This window comes from Tenrec ecaudatus, chromosome 13 (assembly GCF_050624435.1).
Source record: "Tenrec ecaudatus isolate mTenEca1 chromosome 13, mTenEca1.hap1, whole genome shotgun sequence".
In the NCBI taxonomy this organism is placed as follows: Eukaryota; Metazoa; Chordata; class Mammalia; order Afrosoricida; family Tenrecidae; genus Tenrec; species Tenrec ecaudatus.
Window position 1 is genome coordinate 38,159,999 of NC_134542.1, and position 17,662 is coordinate 38,177,660.

Here is a 17,662-nt window from a genome sequence, read left to right on the forward strand (position 1 = left end):
GGTGGCTTTGAAGTCATATTCCATCATTAGAAGGACTCCTGAAGGTCAAATGCCCAAACCCTTCTACCTGGGGATTAACAGAGTGTCAATCTCAGACAGGAAGAATTATTCAGAAATCAATAAATATAAAGAGAGTATGGATGTGGAGAATAATAAACAAGTCTGTGTTTGGAGAAGTACAGCTAGAATGGTCCTTAGTATTGAGGATGGTGAGACACCGTCTCATGTACTTTGGACATGTTATCACGGAAGACCAGTGCCTGAAAGAGGGCATCATGTCTGGTATGGTAGTTATATAAGCTGTTGTTAATTTGAGAGGATTAAGAGTGAAGGGGTGAAGCTTAGCTTGTCAATCAGGTCGTGCTTGATGACCTCATTTGGAGGCGCTAAGGAGATAAGTAGCTCATTGGAGGTGGGACACACACTTACTCCCTGGGAGACATTGTAGCTGACAGGATACCTGGAGCTACCCTAGTGCCTTCAGCTGGAGGAGCCATGTGGAGACCCCTGCCAGCACTGAGATGCTTTCAAACACCACTGGATCCACAAGATTTCCCACCCACTGGCCTGTGATCTTCCTGCATTTGGCGTCATTGCATGTGTTTCATGAATCTGAAGAGGACTTTATAGATTGGTATTGGACATATGGGCTAATATTTGACTTACAGACTCGATCTGGACTGGATTGAGATGTTTTCTCAATATTTAATTGCTCTTGTATATAAAGCTCTTTCTTATATACATGTGTCTATAATTTTTTTTCTCTAGCCTCCCCAGAGTAACCCATCTGGTAAAGTAGAGGGGTAGTGAAAAAGAGAAAGCCCCTCAATGAGATGGATTGACACCGCGGCTCCAACAGTGAGCTCAAATATAATAACAATAGGCACAGGACCAGGCACCATCTCATTCTCTTGTATGATGACTCGCTATGAGCCAGAGCCAACTTAATGGCACCTCACAACAACAACCTACGTTCGAAAGCATTTTTCTTGAACAACTCCAAGTCTTGAACAGTTTAGGCCACATTCTTGGTTAGCTTAGGGACTACCTCCTACTGATCTCCCTTTATTCTTTAAATTCTTCTGTGTTGGCTTGCAAAGGCTCATTACCTTGATCTTTGAGATTTACAGTGTGGCTCATGGACTAGCAGTATTGATTCTACCTGGGAGCTTATAGAAAACGCAGAACCTTCTGACTCAAAATCTGCATTTGAAACAAGCTTCTGCTAAAGTTTGAGCAACCCTGATTTAGAGATCAGAATGCAAGGCAGTATACGCCTAGAATCTAGTTTCATCAGCCTGCCTTGTGAACATCCTCTTTGACTTTCTGCCCTCTAGACTGCTGAGTTTAGATCCTCTGGGCTGCTACTGCTTAGAACGACTTGCAATGTTGGTCTTTCTTGTCCTGCAACTCCCCAGCCTGCACGGCAACGACAGGGAAATTGACGCACTCCCTGCCAATGCAGTCTCAGAGAAGCAGATTCTGCCTTCTGGCTTCCGGTGGGATTTCAAGAAATGATTGTTCTGCTAAAGCTAGTTTTAGTTTAGATTCCGCTCACAGTCCACCCCATCCACAATTTTGATTTTATTCTCCCAAGCTCCATGCCATGGAGGATAATGCTGAATTTTATTCTGTTGGCCTGGGAGAGAGTTTATTCTAGGTGTAATGTATTCTGTATAATATTTATGCTGAACTATAGTTTGAAAGGCATCAATTAATATTTTGGTAATTTTGTTATCATTCAAGGAGAGAAAGTAAGAAACAAAGATGCTTATCAAATAAAATTTGGACATACATGACATAAACACACTATCAAGCATAATAGAAAACACCCACACAGTGGAAGATGAAGCAGATGATTGGGACTTCTTAAAAATAAGACACGTATGTGTATCAAATTACTTCACCAAAAGAGTAACAAGAGAACCCACAGAGTGGGGGGAAAGTGTTAGCAATGATGCATCCAGCAAAGGACTAAACTTTAAAATCTATAGAAAATTTCAACATCTCAGTAAGAAAAACACAAATAATACAATTTAAAAAATGGGCAGGAGACATGACAGATAGTTCACCAAAGAAGAAATCCAGGTGGCCAACGAACATGAAGAAATGCTTGTGATGACTAACCATGTGAGAGGTGCAAATAAAAACAACAACGAGACACCATTGAAAGCACTGGAAAGCAATACAGCATTTCCTCAAATAATTGGAGATCGAAAGCCTGTATGATCCAGCCATCCCTTTACTTGGTGTAGCCCTTAAAGAAGTGAACACTGCATACACAGATATGTGCACACGCATGTTCACCGTGGTACTATTCACAATAGCAGGGAAATGGAAAACCTAAATGCCCATTGGAGGAATGGATAGATAGACGTTGAAATAGGTTGCACCCTTAAAGAATAACGATGACATTGGAGACTCAGTGTCGGGACTGGCGCGGACTGACCCTGCGACACTGAGGCAAACCAATAAAGGTGTGTGGCAGAGCAACCGTGGGAGCAGAGCAGGGAGCCCCCAAGGGAGTACAAAGGACAGACTCTGGGGCCAGAGCATAGCACCCCATCGGACCTGACTGAAGGACACACCTAGAGATAAAAAAATCAGACCTTGATCTATTTACAGTTTTTCTTTCTTTAAAATTTTTTCCTGTTTAATTAATTTATTCTTTTATGGGTCATTGGTTTCCTTTTTTGTTGTCATCGCTGTGTTCTCATTCATTGCCTATCTTGCTATGACTTGATTTTTGGTGCATACTATTATCTCTACAGATCTATCTAGATAAGATAGACTGGATGAATAGTCTGGAAGAGAAACAATGGGACCAAAGGTTCCGGGGGGACATGGGAGAGGGGAAGGCAGGGGTAAGGAGGTGGTGCTGACTAACCCAGGGACAGGAGAGCAATAAGTGATCCAAAATTAGTAACAAGGAGGGTGTGAGAGGCCTGGTAGGAATTCATCAAGGGCAATGTAACTGAGAGAAATTACTGAAACCCAAAAGAAGGCTGAGCATGATAGTAGGACAAGAGAAAGTAAAAGGAAATAGAGGAAAGAACTAGGTGACAAAGGGTATTTATAGAGGTCTAATACTGGCATGTACATATGTAAATATATTTATATAGGAGGATGGAAAACTAGATCTACATGCATATATTTATAGGCTTAGTATTAAGGCAGCAGATGGACATTGGGTCTCCACTCAAGTACTTACTCAATGCAAGAACATGTTGTTCTATTTAATTGGCATTCCATGATGCACACCTTCCCAACACGATTGCTGAAGAAAAATGGGTGACTAAGCAAATGTGGTGAAAAAAGTTGATGGTGCACGGCTATGAAAAGACATAGCATCTGAGGTCTTAAAGGCTTGAAAATAAACAAGCAACCATCTAACTGAGAAGCATCAAAGCCCACATGGAAGAAGCACACCAGCCTGTATGACTATGAGGTGTAGAAGGGACCAATCATCAGACATCAAAGAGCAAAAAAAATCATATCAGTGGGTTCCCACCTTCCCAATATAATCACTGAAGGTAAACGTGTGCATAAGCAAATGTGGTGAAGAAAACTGATGGTGCCCGGCTATCAAAAGATATAGCACCTGGGATCTTAAAGGCTTGAAGACAAACAAGTGGCCATCTAGCTCAGAAACAACAAAGCCCACATGGAAGAAGCACAACAGCCTGTGTGACTATGAGCTGTCGAAGAGATCAGGTATCAAGCATCAAAGAACAAAAAATCATGTCATTGTAAATGAGGATGAGTGCAGAGTGGAGACTCAAAGCCCATTAGTAGGCAACTGGACACACCCTTACTGAAGGGTTGTGGGGAGGAGATGAGCCAGTCAGGGTTCAGTGTAGCAACGTTGAAACATAACTTTCCTCTAGTTCTTAAATGCTTCCTCCCCATCACTATCATGATCCTAATTCTACCTTACAAATCTGGCTAGACCAGAGGATGTACATTGGTACAGATAGCAACTGGAAACACAGGGAATCCAGGACAGATGACCCCTTCAGGACCAGTGGTGAGAGTGGTGATACCTGGAGGGTGGAGGGAATGTGGGGTGGGAAGGGGGAACAGACTACAAGAATCCACATATAGCCTCCTCCCTGGGGGATAGACAGCAGTGAAGAGGGAGGGGGAGATGTTGGACAGTGTAACATATGACAAAATAATATTAATTTATGAATTATGAAGGGTTCATGAGGGAGGGGGGAGTGGGGAGAGAGGGGGAAAATGAGGAGCCGATATTAAGGGCTCAAGCAGAAAGCAAATGTTTTGAGAATGGCAACAAATGTATATGTGTGCTTGACACAATGGATGTATTTATGTATGGATTGTGATAAGAATTATACGAGCCCCCAGTAAAATGATTGAAAAAAAAAAAGAATAATGATTAAGGTGTGAAGCACTTCATGACATGGATGGATTTGGAGCACATTATGCCCAGTAAAATTAGTCAATTACAAAACAACAAATAGAGTATTAGACCAATGCTATAAAATAAAAAATCATGGAAAAGGTTTTCAAACCTAAAGAAACAAACTTTGGTGGTTAACAGAGGTGGAAGGAAAGGAGGGGAGAGGAAGTAGTAGGCTAGAGGGACTTGGGGGAAGGGAGGTGGGGAAAACGGAGTAGGGGAATAGGCAAGCCATTGGGAGGTGTGATAAGGTGTTCAAGTTGTTGAATGCAAAAATGATGATCTGATATACAAACCTCCATTTTATCCACAATAAAATTCAAACAAAACCAAGTAAAATTTGGACAGATTCCCAGCTTTCTGAAATCTCTTAATAGATACCATTACTTCCACCAAGGTTCATCTAAAAGGTATACTTGCCTATTGAAAAACTTAAAAGTCTCAAAAAACACTGTCACTCAGCACTTGTTCAAAAGATGATGTTTAGAACCAACAGAAATGTGGATGCAGTGAGACAGCGGTCAGTGTAAGACATGAAAGCAATAATAACTTATAAGTTATCAATGGGTCACGAGAGTGGGAGCGGGTAAGAGAGGGAATAAAGAGGAACTGATGACAAGGGCTCAAATAGAAAGTAAATGTTTAGCAAATCATGATGGAAACATATGTACAAATATGCTTGAAATAATTGATGTATGGAATATTGTAAGATCTGTAAGAACTCCCAATAAAATGATTAAAAAAAGAAGTTTTGACCCATTTTTATCTAATTTTTATTATGTTCTACTTTCTTTTGGAATAAGGTTTTTCTGTTTTATTTTATTGTTTGCTGTTTCCTTTTTCTTATAGTATGATTTTTCCTTATATGAAATCCAGGATAGAGAAGCCTATATAGTCAGTAACTAGATCAATGGTTCCTTGAGATTATGACAGGGAGGTTGGGGGACAGGAGCTGCTAATAACAATGGATAGAAAGAAGAATGAAGAAAATGCCCCCAAATTGACTGTGGCAATGATTGCACAATTTTTGATGTATTTGAACCATTGATTTATATATGAATTATATGTCAATAAGCTCATATCTATATGTTAAGAATTAAGGTTGCAGATTGACATTGGGTCTCGACTCAAGTACTCCATCAATGCAAGAGCACTTTCTTCTAACAACCCGGCATTCTGTGATGCTCACCTACCTGACAGGATAGCTGCAGACAAAATGGGTACATAAGTAAATGTGGTGAAGAAAGCTGATGGCACCTGGCTATTGAAAGATATAGCATCTGGGGTCTTAAAGGTTTGAAGATAAACAAGTGTCCATCTAGTTGATAAGCAAAAAAGCCCACATGGAAGAAGCACACCTGTGTGATCACGAGGTGTCGATGGATCAGGTACCAGGCATCTACGACCCAGAACAAAATCATACCCAAGGTTAATGGTGGGGGGGCAATGGAATGGAGACCCAATGCCTATATATAGACAATTGGACATCTCCCTACAGAGGTGCCACAGGGAAATAATGAGCCAGTAAGGGTGGAGTATAGCACCGATGAAATGCACAACTTCCTCTAGTTCTTTGGTGCTTCTATCCCCTCACTATCATGACTTCAATTCTGCCTTACAAATCAGATTAGACCAGAGCATGCACGCTGCTACAGATAAGAGCTTGAAACACATGGAATCCAGGATAGATAAACCCCTCAGGGCCAGCTATGAGAGTAGAGATACCAAGAGGATTAGGGGAGGGTGGGGGGAGAAAAGGGGAATGGATCACAAGGATCAAACTATAAACCCCTCCCAAGGAGATGAATAATGGAAAAGTGGGTGAGGGGTGTTGGAGGATGATGTAAGATATGAAAGTAATAATCTATAACTTATCAAGGGTTTGTGAGGAAGGGAGGGGGAAGAAATGGGGAGCTGGCATCAGGGGCTCAAGTGGGAAGAGAATGCTTTGAAAATGATGGCGGCATATGTACGAATGTGCTTTACACATTGGATGAATGCATGGATTGTGATAAGAGATGTAAGAGACCCCAATGAAAGTATTTAATAAATAAAATAAAACAATCTAAAATATGAAAAAAGAGAAAATAATACAGAAAATTAATGAAAAAAATTGAAAGGAAGTGAGAAACTTAAGATGTGGACTTACTTGCACAGGGTGAATCCTGGTTTTGATGCTTCCAACACCTTCCACAGTGGTGACAGCAGCTCCGTACAGAGAGCAGATGGGCACCAGGCAGGCAGTGACGGAGAAGTGTCTAGCATGAGAAACAGAAACATCAAGGTGAGCAATGTGGTTCTGTCTTGTGGGAGACTGGGGACCAAGAGTGTTGCACACCCCTAGCAGCTATCACTCAGCCAGGGAGGAGCAGGGAGGAAGAGTGTGGAGATCTGTCTGCGGACTCCATACTCTCTCTAAGGACTGGAGATCCTTAGGGTGACTCTGGAGCTCTGGAGGCTCCGTGGGCTAAGTATTGGGCTGCTAACCACGAAGCTGGTGGTTTGAACTGCGCAGGAGGAAGATGAGTCTGTCTGCTCCCTTGAAGGTGTATAGTCTTGGTCATCTGAAGGAACAGCTCTGCTATGTCCCTTATGGGGTCACTATGAGGTGATATTGACTTTGTTTTTGGTCAGGTAAATCTGGGCATTCTGAATATCGGAAGAACTCTCCAAGTCTAGAGCAGAGGCCCTCGGGACAATGAAAGGGCCCCACTAGTCATGATATTCCTTAAACAAACTAAAATGACCCTGAGTCATCCGTAAAGCCTTTGGGACACAGCAAAAACACTTCCCAGAGGGCAATTTGTAGCAATCAACACACACACACACACACACGCACATGCACATACGCACACGCGCACACACGCACACACACATGAAATAGAAATTTAAAACAACACCCCAACAACTGGAACAAAGGCAACAATATAAGTCTTTCAACACCAGAAGAAAAATCACAAAGATTAGAGCTGAAGTAAATGAACTGGTAAACAGAAAACAATGGAAGGGATCCATGACAAGAATTCGGTTTTTTGGAAAGGATTAACAAAATTGACAAACCTCTGGCAAACTTAACACAGGAAAAGAAAAAGAAGATGTAAATATCACAACAGACCCAAAGGAAATAATAATATATTACTATGAAAAAAACTACTCCAACAAATTTAATAATCTAGAAACAGACAAATACTCAAATAGACACAGACAGATGTTGATAATCTGAACAGACCCGTAACCAAAGAGGAAATAGAGAAGGCCATCAAGAAACTTCCGACCAAGAAAAGCCCAGGACCAGATGGCTTTCCAGGGGAATTCCTGCAAGTATCCAGGGACGAGTGGTCAACAAGTCTACACGGACTATTCAAGAATAATGAAAGAGGTCGTAAACTCCCAAACTCGTTCTGTGAAGCGAGTATAACCCTGATATCAAAACCAGGCAAAGACTCCACCAAGACAGAAAACTACAGAACAATATCCTTCATAAACAGATGTAAAAATTCTCAGAAAACTTCTGGCCAAAAGAATCCAACAACATATCAAAACATAATTCAGCATGACCAAGTGGGACTTTTAACTCTTATCTATTCGAGGAGCACAATATCCGTCATAGGCCACAATGGAAGGATTTCATGTGGAACCCCCACTAAGGAAACTGGGTTTGACCTCAGATTCACCGGAACAGATTTAAGGAGCCATCATAGTCCATTGGGCTATGTGTAGGCTGGGACACTCTAGTGTGAGAAGCAGATGAGTGCTATCCTAAGGTTGTGGAATACCTTTGACTTTGGTTCGCCTATCTTGCTTTGAGAATGTCAATGAATGGTGGCCTGGGACTACCATATATTTACTATTTTAATGCTATCCTTGTTTTCTTATGACATGTATTAGTCTAGTAGGCATGGTTTTGCCTTTGTGAATGAGTGCTACTGAAAGTTTGCCCTATCACCAACCCCAACTATTCATGCAACCAATGTTCAGTCACTTACGTGTTTAATCTCTACAAGTCAAAGATTCAAGTATTATTGCCTGGAGCTGGCCTACACTTGTATAACTGCTTTCTCTCAACAATGTTTTAAAATTCTATACCTTTGGCTAAATGAATGATGCTATCAATAGAATTACCTGATGCCCCAGGGGGATGATTTATAATGCCCTCTATCATAAAATGATCATGATGTCTCTAAAGTGATCCAGACATATATAAACCATAGATATATGAATAGATGTTGGCCTTGCACTTAATTTTAGCCCCAGTCTAAGAACAATGAGTTGTTGCGACATCATCCTGCTTGATGTTTGCCTTCCTGAAACAATCACTGAAGATTTAAATCCTAAAGTGAGGTGTAGTGAAGAATCCAGATGATGGCCAACTGTCAGAAAGAACAGCGTCTGGGCTCTTACAAGCTTGTCTTCAACCAAGCATTCCTCTATGTGAGGCGTCCACTAAGTCTACATGGGAGAAGCGCACCAGCCTGTATGATCTAAGGATCGCAAATAATAAAATCTCGATCTGAAGGATGGAATAGTATTAGAGCTTAGTATTAGAATAGTATTAGAAGGCTTTGAATGACAGTGTAGGTCTAAAGTCCATTTGCAGAGTTCTCACACAGATTAAGCCTTCCGTGAATCCTTTCTCAACATACTCAAGGGATGTGCATAACCTTGCCACCAGACAGAGAACATTGATGTCCTTTTTGACTCTTGTTAACGTTGTTGCAGTTTTTACTATTTTCTGCTTTCTTTTCAGATTGTTCTGTGCTTTGTCTGGTCATTGTTTTTTTGTCTACTTCCGGTTTGTGTTCTGCATGGTTTTCTGTGTATGACATCCTGGATAGGTAAATCTACAGAGACAGTCACTGGACTAATAACGAGCATGGCAGGGGGATGGGAGGAAATGGGAGTTAACAATAGCGAGAACGAAGAGTAAATCTTCTGAAATTGGTTGTGATGATGATTGCCCAACTGCTCTGAATATGATCAAATAATTCAACTGTGTGATAGGTGAAATATATATCAATAAAACTATTTTAAAAGCAAAGTGGCTCCCCCCACCCCCAAACAAACAAAGACAACCAGTGTTGGATGATCTGAGTGTTAGCCCATCTTTTGATTTCTTGGACCAATAGATTTGGGAGAAGTGCAAATGTTGGTCTCTGGTTCTTGATTAAAGGGTGAAATCACGGCCCAGGCTCCTGCTCGCTATAGAGAGCGCATTAGAGTCAGAGTCACAGAACACGCGTCCTTGTGTTACTGCTTAGGAGTGCATGATCTTGAGTGAGTCACTTCATCGCTTCAAGTCTCAGTTTCCTAATTTGTAAAATAAAAGGTTGAGCTAAGTTGAGGTTTCTTAATCTGACATGCATAAATTAGATTCAGGAGGTCTATGATCTACTGAAACCGTATGCAAAGTGTAACTAGTTTATGAGTTTTCTAAGTGGATGGCTCATAGCTTATAAATTTAACTCAATTTTATGCTGTACTTTTAATTTATTTTAACCTTTTTATTGTGAATTGGGTTAGGGGTTTAGAGAGTGGATCATCCTTTTTGCATTCAGCTTCATCTTATTAATTGTTACCCCTTCAATGCACCACTACTGATCCAACCTCCTCTCCTCGTCCTTCTGAATTTTGCTTTGGGAAAAAGTTGCCTCCTTGATCTCAAGCGGTTGATTATTCTAAGGTAGGTGCACCTCCCTGGTGCTACTGTTCATTTTATAGGCCTATTGTTCGGCTGAAAATTGAGCCAGGAGGGTGAGGTCAGTTCCAGACCTGAAGGGTGACTAAGGGCGCTCCACCAGTCTCTATCCAGACTGGATAGAGTAAGCCTGGTCCATTTTATCATTTTGAGTTTTGTTTCACCCTTTTTCCTACTCTATCTGGGACCTTCTAATGTGATCCCTTTCTGAGCAATTGGTAGAGGTAGCTGGGTATCATCTAGTTCTTCTGGTCTCAGGGTTGTGGAGACTGAATCTCAAGTGGACACGAGGAGTGGAGACCCAAAGTCCATCTGTAGACAATTGGACATCCCCTCATGGAAGGGTCACAAAGAAGAGATGAGCCAGTCAAGGTGCAGTATAACATTGATGAAACACACAACTTTCCTCTAGTTCTCTAATGCTTCCTCCCCCCACATTATCATGACCTCAATTCTACCTGACAAATCAGATTAAAGCAGAACATGCACACTGCTACAGACATGAGCCCATAGCACAGGGAATCCAGGACAGATACACCCCTCAGGGCCAACAATGAGAGTAGAGATACAGGGAGAGGATAAGGGGAAGGTGGGGGAGAGAAAGGGGGAATCAATCATAAGGATAAACATATAACCCCTTCCCAGGGGGATGAACAACAGAAAAGTGAGTAAAGGGTAACAGAGGATGATGTAAGAAATGAAAATAATAATCTATAACTTATCAAGGGTTCATTAGGGAGGCCTGGTGGGGGAGGAAGGGGGAAAATGAGGAGCTAATACCAAGGGCTCAAGTAGAAAGAAAATTCTTTGAAAATGATGATGGCAACATATGTGCAATGTGCTTGACACAATGGATGAATGTATGAATTGTGAAAAGAGATGTAAGAGCCCCCAATAAAAGTATTTAATAATTGAAAAAAGAGCCTAGTCATTGTTCGTCAAAGTAAGATGTAGGACATTGTTTTTGTGGACTATGTTATACCAAATGACCTTCGTGTTCCCTGAAACTATGGTGCTATGATCCCCGATGGGGCTCATTACTTTGATCAGCTTTTGCAAGGCTATCTAAGACCCAGAGATGGCAAAACTACGGGTCTAGAAGGCCACGGGAGATCTCTTTCAGCCCCGAGATGAGCAAAGAAGCCTGACAAAAACATAGGGACCCTTTGGGTTTCCCGTTTTCTGAGAAGGATACCTGATCTTCTTAGATGTGGAGTCATACGTGGATACCATCACGGTGCAGGCCCCGCAGCCTCCTCGTCCACAGCCATGCTTGGTCCCTGTGAGACGTACTAGAAAGGGGATGGTCAAGGAAAAGATGCCAATAGGTAGTTCCCTCTAGGGTGTTACTGGCAGAATCGATGCATTTGAATTGTGATGCTGGTGAAGAAGATTGAAAGTACCAGGGCTGCTAAGAGGACAAACCAATCTGTCTCGGAAGACGCATGGCCGCAGTGCCTGAGAGGCCAGGATGGCGTGACTTTGTCTCATGTGCTTTGGACATGTTGTCAGGAGAGACCAGCCTCTGGAGGAGGACGTCATGCTGGTAAAATCGAGGGACAGTGAGAAAGAGGAAGCCCCTCAAAGAGGTAGACTGACACAGGGACTGACTGTCACAATGGGCTCAGACACAGCGACAGTGTGAGGATGGCCCAGGACCAGCAGTGTTTGGTTCTCTTGTGCACAGGGTCACTATGGGTTGGCACCTAATAGCACAGGGCGTCCCTGCAAGGAAGGTCTCTTGGTGGGTGGCGGGGAGACAGGCAGGTCTAAGAAGTCATTCATCTACATGTAGGTCTCAGTAAAGGCCACTCCATATTTTATTAAATGCTATGGGACATCAGACATATTTACCTGCCCCCTGTCTCTTTTCTCACTTGCAAAAGGGGGAAAGCCGGTACTTACCTCACTTTCTGAGGCTTAATCAATGCATTTTTAAAGGCAATGCTTGTAAAAGCCCTTTGAAAAATTCTACATCCTCTGTTGCTGCTAGTTGCCATCGAGTTAATCCCAGCTAGTCTGCACCCTGAGTGTGCAGACCAGGATGCTCCATCAGAATCTCAAAGCGTTTGGAAGCAAATCATCAGGCCTGTTTCTAAGGTGCCCCTTGGTGGATTTGAATTGCTAACCTTTCAGCTGGTAGTTAAGTGTTTAACACCCCGACACTCATCCTATGTCTTCTTCCGGGGTCTAATCATGTAATTAGAAGAGAGAACTTTATTTCATAGCAGACTCGTTTTGTCCAGTCATTTCTACTCCATTTCAAAGCAAGTTACGGAGAAATCCCTGTCCTTGTTTCAGATCCAGCCTTGCACCCTCTGCTGCTCCTGCTTGGGTCAGGTCCTAATGCCACCTCTCGGCCCAGCCCATTTTCTTTATAGAAATCCATGCCTTCCCTACTCGTGGCTTGTCTCCACACCATTGGTGGAATTGGATGCAGTTAACTGAGCCCTCTGGGAAGACTTCAGGGTGGGGAACTCTGTTGCTCTTACTTAAAAAAAAAAAAAGATTATTTTTTAACCCACAGGCCTTGTCCATCAAAATGAGGAATGTCGGCCTCCATGGCTATCAGAGTACTACTGGTAACTGGGAAGAGCGGGCTGGGTGTAACTAGCGCCCGCCCGTCCTGCGTTAGACTGAAGAGGAGGACAGGTCCCATTCACACCTTAAGACGGTTGCTTCCCAGGAGGGATCGATCGTCTTCCCATTTTTCACGAGGCACTGGGAATAGAGATTTTTACAACATAAAATTTCCTAATGCTTACATATTGAAAAATGTAAAAACCGACAACAACAACAACAACAATGAATCTATGGGGGCTTTTAAACAAAACCTTTCTGTCTGGCCAACTCTGTCTACTCTTGTCATTTCCATTATCTGTTTCTTTTGACTTCTCTGGGAGATCTAGTAGCTCCTCCCCGTTCATTGTATGAGGATGTAGCTCTGCGTTTCAGAACATAAGGGGGCGGGCAGGGAAGACATGGTGTGAGGAAACAAACATGATGAAGTGAAATCTTTTTGAGGACCAGTGTTCCCACGGGACCTGGAGAATTTGGTTTCGCTCAAGGGCAGCGTGCGCAACCCAAGCCTCTGTTACCTAACCTTTCAGGGGGGCAGCTGGCCAGCCCTGAAGGAAAACTAGTGCGGAAGTAAAGGGCTTAGCTCATTTTCACTGCTGGTCAACCGAGAAAGCAGAAACTGAGTCCAATTAATCCAATAACCTTAACACCACTCCCCAAACAAATAGGGAGCAAGGACCAAGGGTGTGGGCTGTTTGGGGAATGAAAGGGGTTGATTGCTTCCCATAATTGCAGCGGGTGTAAGTTTTTAAACAGACAGAGTGGAAGCCAAGAGTTTGACAAAAGGATCCAGTTCTTTCTCAGGAAGGTCAGCAGAGTCACCTCTGGGTCCACATTTCTCTCTATCACCTGTGTTGGCAACAGAAAAGAGATTAGTTTTGAATTGGATCCGTGGCCCAGTGGAATATCAGCTGTGGTCTGTTTGCTTTAGGGATTGGGGTATGATGTTAGGTTCAGTGCCAGCAGCCTTTGTGATTTTATGCTCTGAGAGCAAACAGCTTTCACACAAATGCGCAGAGCAGGGGACCGGGAAAGGAAATGGGGCGACAGTGCTCCTCTCTGGGATTCGGGGTAGAAACCACTGCTGTGGAAAAGCAAGTGCCTGGCAGTCATACGGAGTCTTCACTTTTGTTCCACTAGCCATCGCTGTGAAATCTTGTGACCCAATCTCTTGGACTTTTGAAATCTTTAAAATTGGATGAAATATTTAAGTGTGTCTGTGCATATACGTATTTGCAATGCAAGGTCTTGGTGGGAGGAAAGCTGGCTGGGGGTGGGGGTGGGGAGATTTTTTTACCCTGGTGGCCAGGAAGCAGCTCTAATGGGAAGACATTTAATAACACCTGGGGACTTAAGCAAAGTCCCTTGTTGGCACAGCGGGTTAGGCTTTGAGCTGCCGTTCAAATTCACCAGCTGCTACATGGGAGGAAGAGGAGGCCGACAGCTTCTGAAAAGCTTGTCGCCTAGGAGGGCCTGTGGAGCAGCTTCCCGCTGTCCCGAGTCATGATGAGTTGAGATCCACTAGGTGGCAGTGGGTTTGTTTTTGGTTTGGAGGCCGTCAGACAGCTGGCAGAAAGAGAAGTTGGGGGAGTTGCTGTTACCCAAGAGAGGGCCCCAAACCAACTCGATGGTGAGTCATGACGCCCTAGCTCCAGATGCAGGGGACTTCCAGAATTCCTAACCCCTCACCCTGGGAAGTGGGGGATTAGTTTTCCCCACACCAACTGCCACATCTTTTTTTCCTGAAGCAGCTGGTGGGTTTGAACTACTGACCTTTTGGTTAGCAGTGGAGGGCCTTTACCACTGCACCACCAACACCCCCTCCCTGGATCTTTAACCACTGCCATTGAGTGGATTCGAACACACACTGACCTTATATGGGACTTCTGAGACTGTAAATCCTTATGAGGACAAACAGCCTTATCATTCTTCAGAGAACTGGCTGGTAGTTTCAAACTTGTGATCTTGTGGTTAGCAGCCCAATTCCTAATCCACTGCTAACCCATCAGGGCTCTTTTCTGGGTCTCTAGGGGGCCCTTAATTAACAAAAGAAGAAGCCTTCCCTGCCAACCCTGAACTAGGCATTTAAAACATGTTTCTTGAGACTGTGGCTGTGGCTGGATGCTATTTTTGAAGCAGTTGTTGACTTCTGCCACCACCACACACCTCTGTCTTTTCTCTAACCCTAGAATGATACCCCTTTCTCACTATTGCCTCCTTGTTCTGGCTTCATGACTCAGGAAAGGACGTGGAACAGAATCTAGTGGAAGGAACCATCTCTGGTTTTTGTGTCTCAGAAGCTTCAGCCAGTGGGGTCAGTAAGTAAGGACACGGAAAACAAATGGTAGACTGCGGTGTAGTGTTTGCATATTGGGCTGTGATCTGAAACAGGTCAGCAGTTTGAAACTACCAGCCACTCTGTGGGAGAAAGATGGGGCTTTCTACTCCTGTAAAGAAACGGGTAGATATGAGTCAGGATTGACTCAGTGGCAGTGAGTTTTTGGTATGGTGATTGCTGATGGTGGAGACTGGACCCTGCAGAGAAGGTGAGGAGGGGAGAAAGGAAAGTGCAGGGACTCTGTGCTCTATTTGTTTCTTGTTTTACACCAAAACCTGGGAGTGGGGACAAGGATGAGGATGGCGAGATCCCACTTAGGCTGGTGGAATCAGAGAACTGGAGAGCTTTGAAGAGGAGGCAGCAAGCCACAGAGAGGGCACATGCCTGGGGAGCAACAGAATTGTTCCTCTGAGAGACTCATGATCAGAACAGAATTAACCAATAGCTTGGGTGAATTGTTGGCAAGAACCAGTGGGGCGATGGCTCTCACAGTGTTTCCAGGGAAAAGTGATAATGGAAGAGACAGTGCTCTTGAGTGACTCCGGGCATGTCAGAGTTGAACTGTATAGAGTTCTCATAGGATGGGTTTTAAGGAGATAGCCAGGCCTTTCTTCTGAGGCACATCTCCAACCTTTTGGAGTGAGTTAACCATTTGTACCACCCAGCAACTCTAGTTTCTGACACCTGGCCCTTGAACAATAGAAAGTTTCAGCCTGAAGGAACCACAGGGGCTGCCCCCAATCTAGTGGTTTCCTGTGGGCCCGGCAGGCCACAGCCGTAACACGCAACACTTAACTTTCGCCCGTTCACAAAGAAAACCAACTCATCCGATCTTGTCGAGCAAGGCATTGCACCGTAAGTTTCTCCTTTCAACTCTAGGTGGAAGTGCTCTTTGGCACCGGTGTCTCCAATGAGCAGAAAGGATTTCGGTGGCCTGAGCCTCAGAGGGGAGGCAGGAGGTTAAGTTCCCTTGCTTCTTGGTCTTTTAAGTGGAGGGCAACAGTGAGGCCCCGCCCTTTCCTCCCGCCTCCTCTGCCAACCACCTATCTTGGCTTGGGAGCCCACTCTGCATTCAACCCACATCTCTTCCTGCTTCCCACCCAGTTCACGGTGTGAGATCACAAACAACAAGCTAAGCTTAAACCTACCTCCCAAATGGCCTCAGTCCAGGCGCACACCCCGGAGGGATCTTAGTATCCTAACAGAGAACCACATTTTGCTTAAACCTAACGTTTGTCTATTTAGAACCTTTCCATGACCTCCCATCACACAAGACCCCACATCCTTGCTTCAGAGGGACCATGGGTTGGTCCTGCCCACCTCTTGAAGACATATCTCTCTCTCTCTCTTTCTCTTTTCAGATCTGAACTTTCCTTTTTTCTTTCTTTTTCAACTTTTTATTGTGAATTAGGCTGGGGTTTCCATTTGGGACCATCACGATTTTTTTTTTACTAAAAATTTGTCTTGTAGTCTTCCTCACAGATCCAACCAATAGCAGTCCTGCGAGTAAAGCAACCCACATAGTAACTCTGGGAGGCGTTTGTTTGGTGTGGGTCCACAGAGAAAGCCCCATCGGGTAGGCCTCAACAACCATCACGATTTAAACAACATCTCAATCCTCCCAATAACTTGCCCAGACTCCTTTTGGCTGTTTACTCTTTACCCCCTTGTAGACTAGGATCTTCCCCTTCTGCCTGGTTAACGCCACCTCTCTTCTAGTCTACTGCTCCCTCTTACCTCCTTTCTTCTCCAGTCCCTGGCGGCCATCAAAGTCTGCTTCTTTCGGTCTGAGAAACTTTCACCTTGATTTTTGCTTTCATAACAGGGCTGGGGAATGTTTTTTCTTGTCAAGGAACATTTGGCTATTTATGACACCATTCTGGTGCCACACTGGTCAAACATTGCGTGAAATCACCCCCAATGGAAGACTGGACCTGCTTCTCTTTGGTGAGGTCTGTGATGTTAGCTGGAATTGATGATTTAGTGGGTCTTGCATGACCTGTGGACCGGATGTTCCCTACCTCTGTTTTATAACGATGGTCTCCTACAATATTTCTGCCTTGGTGATGGACTAACTTTATGGAGCATTATGTCCTCCATATCCATCCTTGTCACGAACTGCTTCACAGTTTCATTGCTTTTGAACACATTTTAAAGTACCCTGTCTCTTGCTCATAATCTCTGCCAGACTGCTCTTTCCCTGCTCCTTGAATTTGCTGATTTCCCTCCTGTCTTCAGGCCCTGATGCATGCTATTCCCTTGGACTTGACGCCTCTCCTCTCAGACTTTCAGCATGGTCATGCCTTCTTGGTTTTGGGGTGTGAGCTTTCACCCAGTCTAAAGTAGCACCCATCTCACCATGATTCATTCCCCCCATACTACACATCAGTCACTCCCTGGCATGGCTATGGCTCACGTTGGTGTTGTCTGCTTTCTCTACTAGAATGTAAGCTCCATGTGGGCAGGGCCATTACTTTTGATTCACCACTGTGCCCCAAGGCCAGCATGGTGCCTACCACAGAGGAAATGCCCCCAAAGTGTTTGCTGAATGGTCCAAGTTTTGCCCATGCCTGTAACAATGACAACAGTGTCCCTGTCTTGCCGCAATCCCCTCCCCATCCCTTTA

General features: G+C 43.9%; 1 protein-coding gene and 1 non-coding gene across 2 annotated transcripts in view; both read right to left on the reverse strand.

The window, feature by feature from the left end:
- The window catches only part of LOC142423836 (aldehyde oxidase 2-like), a 95,373-nt gene extending 79,488 nt beyond the window's left edge, over nt 1-15,885 (reverse strand). Inside the window, exons 1-4 of the mRNA XM_075528945.1 lie at nt 15,826-15,885; nt 13,493-13,547; nt 11,314-11,413; nt 6,573-6,681 (exon numbers count right to left, since the gene is read on the reverse strand). Of these exons, the coding sequence (XP_075385060.1) occupies nt 6,573-6,681; nt 11,314-11,413; nt 13,493-13,547; nt 15,826-15,885 (324 nt within the window). The remainder of the gene's footprint in view (nt 1-6,572; nt 6,682-11,313; nt 11,414-13,492; nt 13,548-15,825) is intronic.
- Nucleotides 15,886-16,493: 608 nt separating this feature from the next.
- Nucleotides 16,494-16,624, reverse strand: LOC142425250 (small nucleolar RNA SNORA18). Its single transcript, XR_012779599.1, has one exon. It is a non-coding gene; the product is annotated as a small nucleolar RNA SNORA18 (small nucleolar RNA).
- Between the last annotated feature and the right edge of the window lie 1,038 nt (nt 16,625-17,662).